At 38.3% G+C, this 16917-nt stretch overlaps 1 protein-coding gene across 13 annotated transcripts in view; it reads left to right on the top strand.

Annotated features, from left to right (window-relative positions):
- Positions 1-16917, top strand: part of Mycbp2 (MYC binding protein 2) — a 233148-nt gene that overhangs the window by 104008 nt on the left and 112223 nt on the right. For all 13 annotated transcript variants that reach the window (XM_085828830.1, XM_085828825.1, XM_029468874.2 and 10 more), the window contains 6 exons: positions 4357-4529; positions 5131-5256; positions 5339-5466; positions 11959-12050; positions 14809-14943; positions 16781-16864. In XM_085828830.1, coding sequence (XP_085684956.1) covers positions 4357-4529; positions 5131-5256; positions 5339-5466; positions 11959-12050; positions 14809-14943; positions 16781-16864 — 738 coding nt within the window. The remainder of the gene's footprint in view (positions 1-4356; positions 4530-5130; positions 5257-5338; positions 5467-11958; positions 12051-14808; positions 14944-16780; positions 16865-16917) is intronic.

Below are 16917 nucleotides of genomic sequence, written 5' to 3'. Positions count from 1 at the left end.
AAACAAACAAAAACGGGATGCTACAGAATTTGTTTCTAGGTTTCTTCTTCACGAAGTTAGAAATAAATGTTTAACAGGGAGTACTTGTGAGGGTTTGTATATGTTTGGCCTAGGGAGTGGCACTTTGAGTAGGTGTGGCCTTTCTGGAATAGATATGGCACTGTGGGTGTGGGCTTTAAGACCCTCATCCTGGCTGCCTGGAAGCCAGTAGTTTTCTGGCAGCCTTTAGATGAAGATGTAGAACTCTCAACTCTTCTTGCACTATATCTGCCTGGACTCTGCTGTGTTTCTGCCTTGATAATAGTGGATTAAATATCTGAGCCTATAAGCCATCCCCAATTAAATGCTGTCCTTATAAGAGTTGCCTTGGTCATGGTGTCTGTTCACAGCAGTAAAACCCTAACTAAGACACTACTTATCTGTTAGCAAACATTCTAGATTATTTTTAAAGTTATGTTTTCCTAGGATGCTTCACAGAACCACTGATGCCTACCTTAGGGTTACATCACATAAACTAAACAAATCCTTGTGCTGTGACCTTTAAGAAACCTGATTTCAGGGCTGGAGAAGTGGCTCAGGGATTCAGTGCTCCTCTTGCTCCAGTTTCCAGCATCCTCATAAGGCTTAGTTTATAGCAATGTGTAACCCGAGCTCCAGGGATTCTGCACCTCTTCTGAGCTCTGTAGGTGCCTGCATTCATGTGCATCTATCTACACCCCAGCACGCGCGCGCACACACACACACACGTAATCACTTAAAAATTATTTTTTAGATAAAAGAACAAGTGAGATTGCTGGGCCGGTGAGAAAGCTCAGTGGGTTATGACATTTACTGGAGATATCAAAGTAGGTTATGATATTTAGTTATATCTGACAAATTCTATTCTAACTTTATCCCAAGGGACACACATGGTAGAGGGAGAAGCAGCTGACTCTTATAGTTGTCTTCTGACATCCACATCTCACTGTGTCTACAGATACATACAAACACACAACAAACAAATTAGAAATTTGTTTTTTTAAAAAAGTAGGATTACTGAGTCAAAAGTAGTCATAGACTATAAACCTTCCTCTTACTACTCACATTTAAGTATTTTATTGATAAGCTTTAGCATCTATGCTCATGAGGGAAAGCAGTTGGTAATTTTCTTTTTTTTTTTTTTTTGTTGTTTGTTTATTTATTTATTTATTTATTTATTTTACACTCCATATTTTATTCCCCTCCCCCTGTCCCTACTGTTCCAAATCCCATATCTCCTCCCCACCCCCTGTCTCCATGTGGATGCTCCCCACCCCACCTGACTTCTAAACCCCCTGGGGCCTCCAGTCTCTTGAGGGTTAGGTGCATCATTTCTGAATGAATACAGACCCGGAAGTCCTCTACTATATGTGTGTTGGGAGCCTCATGTCAGCTGGTGTTTACTGCCTGTTTGGTGATCCAGTGTTTGAGAGATCTCGGGATCCAGATTGAGACTGCTGGTCCTCCTACAGGATGGACCTTCTCCTCAGCTTCTTTCAGCCTCCCCTAATTCAACAACAGGGGTCAGCTGCTTCTGTCCATTGGTTGAATGCAAATATCTATATCTGACTCTTTCAGCTGCTCATTTGATCTTTCGGGGGACATCCATGATAGGTCCCTTTTTGTGAGTGCTCCATAGCCTCAGTGATAGTGTCAGGCCTTGGGACCTCCCCTTGAGTTGGATTCCAATTTAGGCCTGTCGCTGGACCTTCTTTTCCTCAGGCTCCTTTCCATTTCCATCCCTGTAATTCTTTCAGACAGGAACAATTATGGGTCAGAGTTGTGACTGTGGGATGCCCCTCCTTCCTTCATTTGACGCCCTGTCTTCCTGCTGCAGGTTACGGTTTTGGTATGAGAGTGGTTAGTTCTGGCTTTATAAAGAGTTTGGAAGAATTCCTTTCTTTGTCATCTTTCGGAATGATTTGAATATAATTAGTATTATGGGTTTTTTTTTTTTTTTTGCAGGGGGGCGGGATTGGTTTTTCGAGAAGGGTTTCTCTGTGTAGCCCTGGCTGTCCTGGAACTCACTTTGTAGACCAGGCTGGCCTTGAACTCAGAAGTCCGCCTGCCTCTGCCTCCCGAGTGCTGGGATTAAAGGCGTGCGCCACCACCGCCCGGCTATAATTAGTATTATGTTAGATTTTCTCTGAAAGTCTTGTTGAATTCTGCTGCGAATCTATTTGGTCCTGGCCTTTGATTTTGTTTGTTTATTGATGGATTGATTATTAGGCAATATTCTATTACTGATTCAGTATTGTTAGATCTATATCTTTGTAAATTCTTTCTTTCAATTTGTTTAAATTGTTTATTTTCAGTTATTCATTTAAATTGTTGCTTCATTTTGGTAGATCTCATGTATCTAGAAATTCATCAATTTCTTTTATATTTGTCAATTAGTGGGATATAGGTTTGTTTTAATGTGTGGCCTTATGGTTTTCATATTTCATTTCTATATATTGTCACATATCCCCTTTCATCTCTATTTTTCTTAATTTAGATATTCTTTCTCTTTTGGTTAGTTTGGCTATGGATTTGTTAATGTTATTTATCTTTTCAAAGAACCAGCTTTTTATTTTGTTTTCTTTTAGTCATTTTTTAATTTTTCTATTGTATTAATTTCTGCCCTGATTTATTTATTTCTGTCCACTTCTTTTGGTTTGATTTGTTGCAAGGCCTTAAGGTGCATCGATAAATTATTGATTGGACCATCGTTTGGCTTCTACAAGCACCATGTACTCACATAGAATGCACACACATACAGACACACACACACACTCACATATGCAGGCAGCACACGCATACATATACATGTAAACATTTTTGAAAAGATTGGAAAAAGTGCTGCATGAAAGGGCATTACTACCCTTACTAGTACAGCAGGGCACAAATAGGTGACTCTGAATGTTTAGCTAGGTAAAGGCTTTAATGTGAGAGTCTAAAGGACATCATAGAGGAAGTATTATCCTCTCAGTCCAGGCACTAGAGATGGCAAAGGAAAGTCAGCACTGCAGAGGAAATGCCTAAATATTCACTAGAAACAAGGAGATTTAAATCCTCAAATACTAAAAACTGTACTTTTGATTATCTGCAGTCAAAAGAATGTATTGCTACAACAGAACAATAAAGATCAGAAGATAATTATTAAACCAACCAGAGAGAAAATGATTGTGTAGAAAGTTATATTCATAACAGTTTTCAAAAGTAGTGATGCAATGATACTCATAATAATTATAGAAGCTTTTTTATATGTTTATTTGTTTAGAGTATTATTCTAACCAGTACCCCAGAGCTCCTGTCTCTAGCTGCATATGTAGCAGAAGATGGCCTAGTCGGCCATCACTGGGAAGAGAGGCCCCTTGCTCTTGCAAACTTTATATGCCCCAGTACAGGGGAATGCCAGGGCCAGGAATTGGGAGTTGGTGGGTAGGGAAGCAGGGCGGGGGAGGGTATAGGGAACTTTTGGGATAGCATTTGAAATGTAAATGAAGAAAATATCTAATAAAAAAATTTTTTAAAATCTTTTTTTAATCTGTGGGACAGTTGCAGGGAGGGGTTAAAGGAGGAAAGGGAAGGGAAAAGTGAGATAATTCTATGTTAATGAATTGTTTATTTTTTAAACATTTATTAATTTATTCAATTTAAAAATACAAATGCTTAAAAACAATACATTTTGATAAAAATGGAACATAAGCCTTATTGTCCTTTTTAAAAAAATGTGTAGATGCAGTGTAATTAAAAATATTCAGATTGTTAGACTAAAGAGTTCTTGAGCATTTTCATTGTGCTAAAATGAAACTCTGTATTCATTAGATAATAACTCTCACTTAGTCTTTTCCTGACCTCTTGACGATTTACCGCGAGTGGGATAATCAGAGACTAATGCAGGAGGACACTGAGACTTGACCTCCATCCAGTTTCTAATTGGTGCTTCACTGCTGTTTATTTCTCTGTGTCTTAGGGTAGCGATCCTTAACATTTGCTCCTTTTTTTGCTACTGTATTGATTTTCTCTTGCTGTTTTACAGGTGCTCATACACATTATAGTTTTGTTATATATGTATTTTTTACATTTCTTATCAAATGATTTTGGTATAAGAAATTCTTTTATGTATGCATCAAATTTAAGTATATAATTGCTATGGTATTTATAAAGTTTTATAATGTATTACTATTTTCAGATGTTGTAGTTTTTGTAGTAAATTACTTTAGTCATGTATTTAGCTTAGCTATGTATTTTCCTATGTATACTAGCAATATTATTTATTTTATAGTCAATTTCAATTTAGAAATTTGCAAAGTAATTTGAAGTGTTAAAAGTGCTGTAATTATTTCTCTATAGGTTTCGACCAAGCACCAGAGAGCTCTGGTGTTACAATGCCGTGGTTGCTGATGCCAGACTTCCCTCTGCAACAGACATGCAGTCCAGATGTAGTATTCTAAGTCCTGAACTTGCTCTGCCAACAGGATCAAGGGCTCTTACCACCCGTTCTCACGCAGCCTTGCATATCCTGGGTAGGGCTGCCCTTTGATGCCAGCTGAATGGCATTCTTATATGCTGTGCTAATGGTCAGGATTTTTTTAATAGTTAAATTAGTATGTCGTGCCTGTTAAATAATAATGGATTCAAGTCACAAAATAAATTTAATTACCTAAGAAGTTTGTCCTCTATGAAATGGTACAGAGATTCTCAAAGAATATCATGAAAGATCAATGAATGCCTAACTATAAAGAATCCCCCAAAGTATAATTTTCTTAATAAAGTGAAAAAGAAACTTGAACACATAAACTTTTAGATATATAGAGATAAGTTTTCATAGTATTTAATTTAAGTATATCTTTATTTAATTAGAGATACAGAGCTTTTGAGATAACTAGTTGCTAGGTTTCTTTCTTCTTTTTAAATCAGCCCACATTCATATGTCTTGTGGTGCCTTTAGAAAATCTCATTTAAGACCTGGAGAGATGAGTCTATGGGTAAAGTTTGCCTTCCACATGTCATGACCAGATGAGAGTTCAGATTAATACTACTAATTAATACAGCATTCATTAATAACATCGGTCTGATAGGACGTTTTCACTTCAGGGTCTGAATTTTACTTGTTGCTTGCCTTAGGTTGTCTTGACACTTTGGCTGCTATGCAGGACTTAAAGATGGGCATTGCAAGTACAGAGGAGGAGACCCAAGCAGTGATGAAGGTCTATTCCAAGGAGGACTACAGTGTAGTCAACAGGTTTGAAAGTATGTATGCTGAGACTTAGCACACGCTGTCTACTCATAGAAATACAGGCAGCTTCTAAACCTCATGATTTTCATCTTTCAGGTCATGGCGGGGGCTGGGGTTACTCTGCCCATTCAGTAGAAGCCATACGTTTTAGTGCTGACACTGACATTTTACTTGGTGGTCTTGGCCTGTTTGGAGGAAGAGGAGAATATACTGCTAAAATTAAGGTAAAGGTTCATGATACTGTAACTGTTTCATCGGAAGACATTTGCTTGGCCTCGTTGTCTCATTGTGCATTTTCTTTTCCCCTTTTCCCTTGGTTTGTTATTAATGGATCCTTTAGAGAAAGGAAACATTGTTAAACTCTTACTCAAAAAAAAAAAATGTGTACAAAAGGAGAAAATGAGTTTTTAGAATTGAAAATTGAAGAAGGCTTCCTAGCCACTGTCATTGCTTTGTGCTGAGCTTCCAAGCCGTTAGTTGGTTGCAGTGTTGTATGTGGATGCCTTCCCAGAGCCGATTTAGTAACAGGGTACAAATCTGTTCTGTATAGAAAAGTCTTCTACACTTTTTGTTGTCAGTTATTAAGTAAACAGGCACCCTCCTCCACACTCATCCAGATGGGAACTAGGGATGAAGTGAGATGATGGAGGGATCTGTCTTGTATGAAAGTTTAAGCCGGCCTGGTGTGCTGGCTCAGGCTTGTAAGCCTAGAGACATGGGAGGCTGAGCAGAAAGCACTCGAGGCGAGCTCAAGGCTAGTGTGCTAGTTTCCTGCTGTTTCCCACACCTTATCTCCTGAAGACCTAGCAGTCACCGTGTGGAGATTACCTGTCTGTTTTTTGTTTCTCCTTACTAGTGTGGACACTCAGTGTCTATAGGCATCCGCTTCTTCACTAAGAAGCTCACACTGCAAGGTCTGCCCTAATTCCAGTATCATGTTTTGCAAGAAAGTTTAGTTCAGTCTCTTTTGTGAGAGTTTTTTTTTTTTTTTTTTTTAGATCACTCTATAATACCCCAAATCTAATATATTAAAGCTCTTTATTATTTTTGAGGATAATGTACATAAATCTCAACCAGAACTGAAAACTTAAAAATGTTTACTTATAATGTTGATGTTAGTATGTATACTTTAAATTTTTCAGACACTATAGGAATGAATTCGGTAAAAGTTAAAGTTCTTAGAGTTATAGGAATCATCTGAATAGAATAAAAGTTAAGAATACCTCTAGCATGTCTGCTTATACTAAAAACACGGTAGTTTCAGTCTGCATGTATTTTAGTCCACCATCTTCAGAATGGTTCGAAATGGTTTGACTCAGTGAATCAGTGAGTCGTGTAGTTTAGTAGCTAATACCCAGCCAACTCGTCAGGATGATTTACATGGCGTGGATGATTTATATTTATTAGTACATTTGGTAACATCCACCAAGCTCTTCAAGATGATGTATGTTTCTCCCTTGTGCCTAGAGAACTTTTGAGGGGTGGAATATCACAGTGTGTTTCTGCCCTATGACTGAAGAAGACATTAGAGCAGTGCTTCTCACCTCCTGGTGCTGCCACTCATTCATCTAGTACCTCAGCTGTGGTGACTGCCAGCCTTAAAATTATTTTTTTGTTCCTTCATAACTAATTTGATAGTTATGAATTGAACGTAAATTTCTGATATTCAGGATATCTGACATGCGACCCACAAATTGCTTGTGGCCCACAGGTTGAGAACCAATGCTTTAACGGAACTAGAGTCTATGAGAATTCACTGGAACACCTCTGATTTTATGTATGCTTCCTGTGTCACTGTCCTCTGCTTTCTAGTACTTGCTTATTTCTCAGATATGCCAAGCAATGAAATGTCAGGACCTTGGTACTTGTTCTTCTCTCTAGCTACAACTCTTCCTGCATGTCTCACTTCCTCATCACCTTTGACCTTGACTCTGATGAGTCCACTTAAAATCAGAAATCCTATTCCCTGTCACAAACAGAAACTGATAGCTCCTTTTGTTTGTTTTTGTTTGTTTGTTTTAATGATCTGTACTTTTTACCTTACGGTTCCTAAAGCCGTGACTGGCGTGTTGTATGAGTTTAGAAGTATTTGTTGAGTATCAATGGAAGAGACAAATGGTTGTAAGATTATCTCAGAAAAGAAGGAAAAGCACTGAGAAGTTTTACACTGGGATATTCTCATCAGATACTCTTGTGAAGGCGTTACTGAGTGGAAGTGCGTTTGTGAGCATGTCAGGACCTGAGTTCATTCTCTCCCACTACAAAAGATAAGAGACAAGCTATTATATATAAGTTGAATTAGTTCAGGATTATTAAAATTCCCAGCCAGAAATAAGAGTGTGGTTGAGCTGACAGTCTTTTTTTACAGTGATGTCAGGGAAATGGAAGCATATGCTTTTCTGTGGGCAGTGGAGTGAGAGTCCCTGCCCCTGTACAGAGTGAGGCTGCAAGAAGGGGCCAATGATCACTTTACTTTAGAACAAAGAATACTGGGGTCCCTGGGAGAGAGAGTCTGTAAAGTCTGATCATAGAAACAGGTTTGTAGGCCCTAGGGTATAGTCGAAAAGTTGAAATATAGGCTTAGTAATGTTCAGTAATTTTAAATGCATTTTAATGTCTTACCTGCTGTTGTTGCTGTTTACCTGCTATAACTCTCTAGAAATAAATGTTTTTACAAATGTTAGCCCATTTTGCTTAGAAAATGTTAATTAAATTATAATTGATCACTCCCTCTACCTTCCAGGTCTGCCCTCAAATCCCTTTCAGGACTCCTCCTCCCAACCTCTCCCAGTTGCCCTTCACTCCTTCTCAATCTCTTTATTATTAGTGTCACATATAGAAATGCATAAATATATAAATATAGTCTGGAGTCTCATTTCGGGGCTGAAAGCTTTGTATTGGGTAAGTGTTTAGGGGCTTGTATCTGAAAAGTCTCATTTTCATATTAGCCCAGTTTTTAAAAAGATCTCTTTCTTTTTTTTTATTTTATTTTATTTTTTTTTAATTTTTAATATTTTTTATTACATATTTTCCTCAATTACATTTCCAATGCTATCCCAAAAGTCCCCCATAGCGCCCCCCACTTCCCTACCCACCCATTCCCATTCTTTTGGCCCTGTCATTCCCCTATATTGGGGCATATAAAGTTTGCAAGTCCAATGGGCCTCTCTTTCCATTGATGGCCGACTAGGCCATCTTTCGATACATATGCAGCTAGAGACAAGAGCTCCGGGGTACTGGTTAGTTCATCATGTTGTTCCAACTATAGGGTTGCAGATCCCTTTAGCTCCTTGGGTACTTTCTCTAGCTTCTCCATTGGGAGCCCTGTGATACATCCAATAGCTGACTGTGAGCATCCACTTCTGTGTTTGCTAGGCCCCTGCATAGTCTCACAAGAGACAGCTATATTTGGGTCCTTTCAGCAAAATATTGCTAGTGTATGCAATGGTGTCCGCGTTTAGAAGCTGATTATGGGATGGATCCCTGGATAGGGCAGTCTCTAGATGGTCCATCCTTTCATCACAGCTCCAAACTTTGTCTCTGTAACTCCTTCCATGGGTGTTTTGTTCCCAATTCTAAGAAGGGGCACAGTGTCCACGTTTTGGTCTTCATTCTTCTTCAGTTTCATGCGTTTAGCAAATTGTATCTTATATCTTGGGTAACCTAAGTTTTGGGCTAATATCCACTTATCAGTGAATACATATTGTGTGAGTTCCTTTGTGATTGTGTTACCTCACTCAAGATGATGCCCTCCAGGTCCATCCATTTGGCTAGGAATTTCATAAATTCATTCTTTTTAATAGCTGAGTAGTACTCCATTGTGTAAATGTACCATAATTTCTGTATCCATTCCTCTGTTGAGGGACATCTGGGTTCTTTCCAGCTTCTGGCTATTATAAATAGGGCTGCTATGAACATAGTGGAGCATGTGTCCTTCTTACCGGTTGGGACATCTTCTGGATATATGCCCAGGAGAGGTATTGCTGGATCCTCCAGTAGTACTATGTCCAATTTTCTGAGGAACTGCCAGACTGATTTCCAGAGTGGTTGTACAAGCTTGCAATCCCACCAACAATGGAGGAGTGTTCCTCTTTCTCCACATCCCCGCCAGCATCTGCTGTCACCTGAATTTTTGATCTTAGCCATTCTGACTGGTGTGAGGTGGAATCTCAGGGTTGTTTTGATTTGCATTTCCCTGATGATTAAGGATGTTGAACATTTTTTCAGGTGCTTCTCTGCCATTCAGTATTCTTCATGTGAGAATTCTTTGTTCAGTTCTGAGCCCCATTTTTTAATGGGGTTATTTGACTTTCTGGAGTCCACCTTCTTGAGTTCTTTATATATATTGGATATTAGTCCCTTATCTGATTTAGGATAGGTAAAGATCCTTTCCCAATCTGTTGGTGGTTTTTTTGTCTTATTGATGGTGTCTTTTGCCTTGCAGAAGCTTTGCAGTTTCATGAGGTCCCACTTGTCAATTCTCGATCTTACAGCACAAGCCATTGCTGTTCTATTCAAGAATTTTTCCCCTGTGCCCATATCTTCAAGGCTTTTCCCCACTTTCTCCACTATAACTTTCAGTGTCTCTGGTTTTATGTGAAGTTCCTTGATCCACTTAGACTTGACCTTAGTACAAGGAGATAGGAATGGATCAATTCGCATTCTTCTACATGTTAACAACCAGTTGTGCCAGCACCATTTGTTGAAAATGCTGTCTTTCTTCCACTGGATGTTTTTAGCTCCCTTGTCAAAGATCAAGTGACCGTAGGTGTGTGGGTTCATTTCTGGGTCTTCAATTCTATTCCATTGGTCTATTTGTCTGTCACTATACCAGTACCACACAGTTTTTATCACAGTTGCTCTGAAGTAAAGCTTTAGGTCCGGCATGGTGATTCCACCAGAGGTTCTTTTATCCTTGAGAAGAGTTTTTGCTATCCTAGGTTTTTTGTTATTCCAGATGAATTTGCAGATTGCACTTTCTAATTCATTGAAGAATTGAGTTGGAATTTTGATGGGGATTGCATTGAATCTGTAGATTGCTTTTGGCAAGATAGCCATTTTTACAATGTTGATCCTGCCAATCCATGAGCATGGGAGATCTTTCCATCTTCTGAGATCTTCTATAATTTCTTTCTTCAGAGACTTGAAGTTTTTATTATACAGATCTTTCACTTCCTTAGTTAGAGTCACGCCAAGATATTTTATATTATTTGTGACTATTGAGAAGGGTGTTGTTTCCCTAATTTCTTTCTCGGCCTGTTTATTCTTTGTGTAGAGAAAGGCCATTGATTTGTTTGAGTTAATTTTATATCCAGCTACTTCACCGAAGCTGTTTATCAGGTTTAGGAGTTCTCTGGTGGAATTTTTAGGGTCACTTATATATACTATCATATCATCTGCAAAAAGTGATATTTTGACTTCATCCTTTCCAATTTGTATCCCTTTGATCTCCTTTTGTTGTCGAATTGCTCTGGCTAGGACTTCAAGTACAATGTTGAATAGGTATGGAGAAAGTGGACAGCCTTGTCTAGTCCCTGATTTTAGAGGGATTGCTTCAAGCTTCTCACCATTTACTTTGATGTTGGCTACTGGTTTGCTGTAGATTGCTTTTATCATGTTTAGGTATGGGCCTTGAATTCCTGATCTTTCCAAGACTTTTATCATGAATGGGTGTTGGATCTTGTCAAATGCTTTTTCCGCATCTAACGAGATGATCATGTGGTTTTTGTCTTTGAGTTTGTTTATATACTGGATTACCTTGATGGATTTCCGTATATATTGAACCATCCCTGCATCCCTGGGATGAAACCTACTTGGTCAGGATGGATGATTGTTTTGTTTTGTTTTTTTGTTTTTGTTTTTTTTTTTTTTTTTTTTTTTTTTTTTTTTCCAAAACAGGGTTTCTCTGTGTAGCCCTGGCTGTCCTGGAACTCACTTTGTAGACCAGGCTGGCCTCGAACTCAGAAATCAGCCTGCCTCTGCCTCCTTAGTGCTGGGATTAAAGGTGTGTGCCACCACGGCCGGCTGGATGATTGTTTTGATGTGTAAAAGATCTCTTTCCTCATAATTTCTTTTTCCTTACCTAGAGTCTTAGCCTATCTATAACCTTTATTTCAAGTTTTCCATGCTACTTACTAAACTCCTTTTTGCTATCTGTATTTTTTTTCTGAGAACCTTAATGTGACTTTTCAATTCCTCTGTAATAATATTTTTATAATCTTTTTGTGCAAAGTTTTTGTCTAAGGGTTCCACAAATATTCTTTCATTTGATTTGCATTATCACTACAGGATGGACATTATTAGTATCTACTTTCTTTTTTATGGGCGAGGAAACTAGACCCCAGATCTTCACAGCTTTTAAGTAATGAGATAAGAGTCTGCCTCATTTAGAATTTCTGAGTTGAAATGCTTTAAGTTTTTTCTAAATCCTTTGAAATTTATATTCCTACTTTTTCATATCAGGTACAAAATTAACAGTATAGAACAGACTTGATACATCCCTAAAACACTGTATAATTCTTATTTTAAATGCATGTATATTTATATAATTTATTTAGCTATTGAATTTAATATTTAACTTAGTAATTAAAATTTAGTAGATATAATTAGTTTAGTTTTATATAATTTATACGTTAGTTATACTGGACATGCACAAAATTATAAATTTGGTGCACAAAACTGAGTGATTGGGAACCATGTGTTTTTTTCTCCTCCAGCTATTTGAATTGGGTCCTGATGGAGGAGATCATGAAACCGATGGAGACCTTCTTGCAGAGACTGATGTGTTGGCTTATGACTGTGCTGCTAGGTAAATGCTTTGCTCATTTTTCACTGAAGTTTTTACACATTTGAAATAAAATTTTTATTTTAATTTAATAAACACTTTTAAAAGGAAATTTTTTAATAATCTATTAAAGGTAAAGTAAGGAAATATAACTATATAAAACTATGCTTCACTCAGTGTTGGAAATATATTCTGAGAAGTTCATTGTTAAACAGTGTCATCCACTTATGAATATCATAGAAGGTCTTCACACAAACAGATGTTCTGTCCCGCTATACCAGGTATACAACTTGGCAAAATCCTTTAGTCACTATCCATTATATTGTGACTTGTTATCTGAAATGTTAAGTAGAATATGAATATATTAGTAAGTGTAATCTTAATTTTTCATATAGATAGCCAACTCAAGACTGAAAATAGAAATATATATATATAGATTTGTATTTTCAGTCTTGAGTTAGTCAATATATTGCATGTAAGACACACTCAGGCAGGTGATCAACTTTGTTGAAGGCTCTTGGCAACATACTTAGATCAGAGTATTGATTTATAAACATTTATTAGTATAAAAAGACTTAGGTTTTGCCTCCTTTTTGGAATTCTAAGAATTGTGTCGTCAATGCACTATGATAAGTTAGTGTTTTGATCCCTGTACTGTTGTAATGGAGAAAAGGCATAAACTGAGCTTTATAGTAACAATAGCTCACTACTTCCCAAGAAGAGCTATGCTTAACAAATGCTATTTGGTGGCCAGGGGAAATGGCTCAGCTGTCACAGTATAGCTGTTCTCTCTGTCTCTGTTCTCTGTCTGTCTGTCTGTCTGTCTGTCTCTCTGTCTCTCTTACACACACACACACACACACACACGACACCCTTACTTCAAATTGCCAGCCTTCACGTGAAAGCCACGGTGATCATCTCCCCTAGCTGGGATGCCTTGTCTGGCCTCAGTGGAAGAGGATGTGCTTAGTCCTGATCTGATTTAATGCTCCCAGGCAAGTTGGTGCCAGGGGTAGAGAGCTCCCTTTCTCTGAGGAAAAGGGGAGGGGGAAGGGAGATTGCAGGAGAGGAGAGAGGGGCCTGCAAATCAGAAGTGAGATGAATCAATAAATAAATTAATGGGGCAAAAAGCCAAAGAAGTGGTGGAGCTGTGGAGGTAGGTGACCCCTGGCACACACAGGCCTGCTAGTATAGCAAAATTAGCAAGCTCCAGGGTTAGTGAGATAACTAACCCTGTGTCGGAAAATAAGCTGGAGAACAAATGAGGAAGACTCTCCATGTTCACTTAGCCTCTAGGAGTGCATGTGTGCGCGCACGCACACACCACACACACGCGCACACTTGCACATACACAGAGACAATCTCACGGATGCACGTAAACGTGCCAAAAGTAACCTTAAAAGGTACATCACATCTTTTTGCTGATAATAATAGTTCATGTTTTCAGAAATACAGGCTAGGCGTTGATTTACCTATATTACCAGAGATACACTTTTGAGAACTGAGGAATGTATAAAATTAGTCTGTTTACAGTAAGCACTAGATCAGTGGTTCTCAACCTATGGGTCACGACCCCTTTAGCAAACATCTGTCTTCAAATATATTTCCATTACAGTTAATAAGAGCAGCAAGATTACACTTAGGAAGTAGCAGTGGCCATCATGTTATGGTTGGGGATCACGGCAGCACGAGGAGCTGCATTAGAGGATCCTGGTGTTAGGATGATTGAGCACCACTGCACTCGTCTTTAGGATGCTCTTGTCCTGTGCAATCTTCAGATTTTATACAGCTGCACCTAAACAGCACATTAAAACAAGATGATTCCGTGACACTTTAATAGACCATTATTATTTGCTACTTATTTTTGAACAGAGGATTATGGTTCTAAGATTTGAACAATGATGAACATGGTAGTGAGTGTTGTGGAGTTTCTTCATTGGCTCACTCCCCTGGCCCCAGGTTTTCTGGGTAGCATTTGTGTCTTTTTGGTGTAGTCTTCATTCATACCAGATCATGGACTAACAAATCAGGACCCCTCACACATTTTTACTGAGCTCTGCTGACTCTCCTGCTTATTGCTCTTTCTTTTTGTTTGTTATCAATACTAGTTAGGCCACGTTTACTTGGCCTCCTACCAGGTATTCTTACAGTTCAGTGTCATTTCCTATTAAAATAAATTAACTTTTATATGTGTAGTTCTTGTTCTCTGACAGGCTCAATTCCAGACAGATCTGTATTAATTTAGTCCACAGACAGCTCAGTGAACTAAACAGTTTTTGGCCCTTTCATTATTTAAAGATTTTTATTTGGAGGGGATTTCATACAGGAATATAGTATATTTACACTTCAGGGTTCAGATAAACTGAAACACAGAATAATTGTAGTAACTTGCCCTAAATGTCCAAGCTAGTGGGTCATTTTCCTGACATTTCACTCCTCGGAACTCTTAGCTAAATAAATAGCTTTTAAAACTAATGGAAAATTCTCTTGTCTAGGTAATGCTTTTATAACAATTTCTAATTGTCTTGTTTTAAAACAAGTTTTATACATTTGAAAGTCTCATAAAATTTAAACATGTTGTAGAATTCATAAAGAAAGGAAAGAAAATTTGATTTTCCAAAGCTAAGGAACTGAAATTAGTTAAATGTCCAAATTTTGAGATTCTTGTTTGGAAAGAATCTTAAAATAAAAAAGCCATTGTATGGGTTTTGGCATAAGGTAGTTGATAGTAGGTACATGTAACAGACGAGGGCTAAGGTGTTTGACTTCTTCATTTCTTTAGAGAAAAATATGCAATGATGTTTGATGAGCCAGTTCTCCTTCAAGCTGGATGGTGGTACGTAGCATGGGCTCGAGTGTCAGGGCCCAGCAGTGACTGTGGCTCTCACGGCCAAGCGTCTATTACCACAGATGATGGGTAAGCATAATGGAAACCTTTGACTTAGTCAATTCTTATTTTTGTTTATGGGATATTGACCTGAAATCTCACAGAGCATTAATATAATTGCTAAAAAATAAATTTACATAATATATAACCAAATATGCATTAATTAATCTAGACAGAGCAAGGAGAAAAGAGTGCATTATTCTTACCAAATGGCATTTGTATCTTTCTGGGTATCAAGTTGTTTCAAAGCTTTATAACCGAATTAACAATTGCATAGAGGAAGGGTGCAGGATACTGATGAGTTTGGAATCATAAAAAGGATGTGTGCATGTATACATGCATATATAAACATATATAGTGCATATATACATACATAGCTTATATACAGATATATATATGTATATGTACACATAATGTTTTGGTGAGTAGATTGATACTAAATGTGCAAACCGTTTGTAAGATACAAAGCTTCTGTCATATAAAATATTATCTTAATGAAATGCAGAGGAAATTTTTCTCACTTTCAGACTAGGAGAAAAGCTCAGTCAGTAAAGTGTTTGCCACACAAGCCTGAGAGAAGGATCTGAGTCTAATCCCAAGAATCCATGTAGAAAATTGGAATGAGGGAACATACACTGGGGAGCAGCAACAAGTGTGTCCCTGAGCTTGCTAGTCAGACAGCCTAACCAGTGAAAGACAGGAGACCTACCTTCTCCCTCCCTCCCTTCCTTCCTTCCTCCCTTCCTCCCTTCCTTCCTTCCTTCCTTCCTTCCTTCCTTCCTTCCTTCCTTCCTTCCTTCCTTCCTTCCTTCCCTCCTTCCTTCCTCTCTCTCTCACTCCCCCCTTCCCCCCTCCCCCCCCCCCCCCCCCCCCGTGTGTAGCTCTGGCTTTACTGGAACTCACTCTGTAGACCAGGCTAGCCTCACACTCACAAAATTTTCTTATGTCTACCACACAAGTGCAAGAATTAAAGTCACGTGTCACCACCACCCGGCAGAGACATTTTCCTAAAAACCACTGATTGGCTCTTGAGAAGTAATGATTGAGGTAGACCCTGGTCTCCATATGTACACATACACAGGGCTGCAAGCACTCACAGGGGCATGCACATCCATACACACTGCACTAAGTAACAAAACAATTCCTTATACAGTATACTATTGGATTCCCTCAGTAATTTTAAAGCAGTAATTTTCCCATTTATACTCAGGAAATTAGTGAAATACAATGGGAAAATGATATGCTTAGAGTAATGGTGTGGATACTATGTGCAGAACCCAGCCCTCTGACCACACTTCTAGTCTGATCCTAGTGTTTGTAAGAGAAACAGTTCATTTCATTTCTCTAGAACATAGTAGTATACAAGGTACATGCTAATTTATGAGGTGAGTTCTGTTTTGATGAGAGTTTACAGGAAGTTAAATCTGCCTTAGGATGTTTCTGTTTCAGCTCCCTGTTGGATTTTTGCTAGAACTGAATTCACCGAGAGTTGCATGGTTATTGTACATAGTTTGTTGCAAATGGAATCTCCTGACTCTGGAGGCTAAGGCTTCTGCATGTATCCAGTTAAGCTGCTTTTATGCTCAGCAGTGGCAATCTTTAGTTGGACACTGACTGTGGAGGTCAGAACCAAGCTAAAGGGCAGAGGCTCCGGCTCCTCATCCAGGAGCTCCCGTCAAGCTCAGTCGTTCGTTTGGTTCATAACTCAGCAGCTCCAAATCAGGGCACAGCTGTTCCGTTGAGATTGAACCAATGAATAATTTTATTAGCATCAAATTTGAAGACCTTATTATTAAATGTCTTACTAACTTTAATGAGCCTTAAAGCTTGTCATTTTCGATATCATCCTATTCCTTCTTGCTTTTAGGGTGATTTTCCAGTTCAAGAGTTCAAAGAAGTCAAATAATGGTACCGATGTAAATGCTGGTCAGATACCTCAACTATTATACAGGTATTAAAGTTAACTAATACAACTTAGTCACTTGCTATGCTGAAATAAAATCA

This window comes from Mus caroli, unplaced genomic scaffold, assembly GCF_978045245.1.
Source record: "Mus caroli unplaced genomic scaffold, Mus_caroli_1 scaffold_12, whole genome shotgun sequence".
Lineage (NCBI taxonomy): Eukaryota > Metazoa > Chordata > Mammalia > Rodentia > Muridae > Mus > Mus caroli.
The sequence above is the reverse complement of the archived record's forward strand: the minus strand, read 5'-3'. Positions and strand labels throughout refer to the sequence as shown.